Source organism: Suricata suricatta, chromosome 5, assembly GCF_006229205.1.
Source record: "Suricata suricatta isolate VVHF042 chromosome 5, meerkat_22Aug2017_6uvM2_HiC, whole genome shotgun sequence".
Taxonomy (NCBI): domain Eukaryota; kingdom Metazoa; phylum Chordata; class Mammalia; order Carnivora; family Herpestidae; genus Suricata; species Suricata suricatta.
The window spans coordinates 85,253,494-85,255,200 of record NC_043704.1 but is presented as its reverse complement, the minus strand read 5'-3'; the positions used below and the strand labels follow the sequence as shown (position 1 = coordinate 85,255,200).

At 38.0% G+C, this 1,707-nt stretch overlaps 1 protein-coding gene across 1 annotated transcript; it reads left to right on the top strand.

Annotated features, from left to right (window-relative positions):
* Nucleotides 1-6: 6 nt before the first annotated feature.
* On the top strand, nucleotides 7-1,003 carry LOC115292734 (UDP-GalNAc:beta-1,3-N-acetylgalactosaminyltransferase 1-like). The gene is given in 3 exon segments (XM_029940769.1): nucleotides 7-196; nucleotides 198-519; nucleotides 522-1,003. Coding segments are annotated over 3 exon segments (990 nt in total). The 5' UTR covers nucleotides 7-10.
* The last annotated feature ends 704 nt before the right edge of the window (nucleotides 1,004-1,707 follow it).

Genomic DNA, 1,707 nt, shown 5'->3' with positions numbered 1-1,707 from the left:
GCTGCTGTGGATGGCCCTGACTCTCTTGACCACTCTTCCGAGTAGGATGTCACTGAGATCCCTCAAATGGAGCCTCCTGCTGCTGTCCCTCCTGAGTTTCCTTGTGATGTGGTACCTCAGCCTGCCCCACTACAATGTGATAGAACGTGTAAACTGGATGTACTTCTATGAGTATGAGCCAATTTACAGACAAGACTTTTCGCTTCACACTTCTAGAGCATTCAAACTGCTCTCATCAAAGCCCATTTCTTGTCATCCTGGTGACCTCACACTCTTCAGATGTGAAAGCCAGACAGGCCATTAGAGTTACTTGGGGTGAAAAAAAGTCTTGGTGGGGATATGAGGTTCTTACATTTTTTTTACTAGGTCAGCCTGCTGAAAAGGAAGGCAAAGTGTTAGCCCTGTCCTTAGAGGAGGAGCACGTTCTTTATGGTGACATAATACAAGATTTTTTAGACACGTATAATAATCTGACCTTGAAAACAATTATGGCATTCAGGTGGGTAACTGAGTTTTGCCCCATGCCAAGTATATCATGAAGACAGACACTGATGTTTTCATCAATACTGGAAATTTAGTGAAGTATCTTTTAAATGTAAACCATTCAGAGAAGTTTTTCACAGGTTATCCTTTAATTGATAACTATTCCTATAGAGGATTTTACCAAAAAGCCCATATTTCATACAAAGAGTATCCCTTCAAGGTGTTTCCTCCCTATTGCAGTGGGTTGGGTTACATAATGTCCAAAGATTTGGTGCCAAGAATCTATGAAATGATGAGTCATGTAAAACCCATCAAGTTTGAAGATGTTTATGTTGGGATCGGTTTGAGTTTATTAAACGTGGACATCCATATTCCAGAAGACACAAACCTTTTCTTTTTATATAGGATCCATTTGGATGTCTGTCAACTCAGACGTGTGGTTGCAGCCCATGGCTTTTCTTCCAAGGAAATTATCACATTTTGGCAGGTTATGCTAAGGAACACCACATGCCATTATTAATTTGACAAAAGCCAAGAGAAAGACAGGATACTCTGTGGGAAAGTATTAAAAGTACTATAAAATGTCTGTTGGAAAATTCATGGGAAGGTCACTGTTGAGTTACACTCAACTGTGACTCATGAAGAACCCAAAGATGGGACTGGAGGGTCACACTTTCATTTACCTAGACAAAAACTAAGGCCCTTTGAAGGTGATTGTAAGAGGAATTAAATACCTTATAAAGGAATGGGGGATTTTTGTTAATAAAACTAATAGGACTGAACAATTTGAACATGTCATTCTGTAGACCACAACATGTTAAAAGGATTTCATTGAATTATAAGCTCATTAGTCCCTAACAATGAAGCAACGCGGAGCTCTACTCATTGAGCAGTCTAGTCTGTTAAGGTTTTTGTGTATATCTGACATGGAATACCAGTTTTTAAAAATGCATAGTTCTGTGTAAAAAACTGAAGTTACACTGAACAAAATTTCATCTGTTTTTGTCATTCAGAAGGTACTTCAGGATGTTACAGTATTTCACAGTTACGAATTACTATTTAATATTACTTAGGACTTCCTGGTGTTTGAATGTTATGGTTGTTTCAATACTGTATAAAGAGAATAGTGAATCACTCTTTTCCATTTGAACTTTTTCCCAGTTTCTTCACTGATGAGTTTATTATTTCATAGCTCCATTAATGTAAAGTCATTGGTCCTTATTG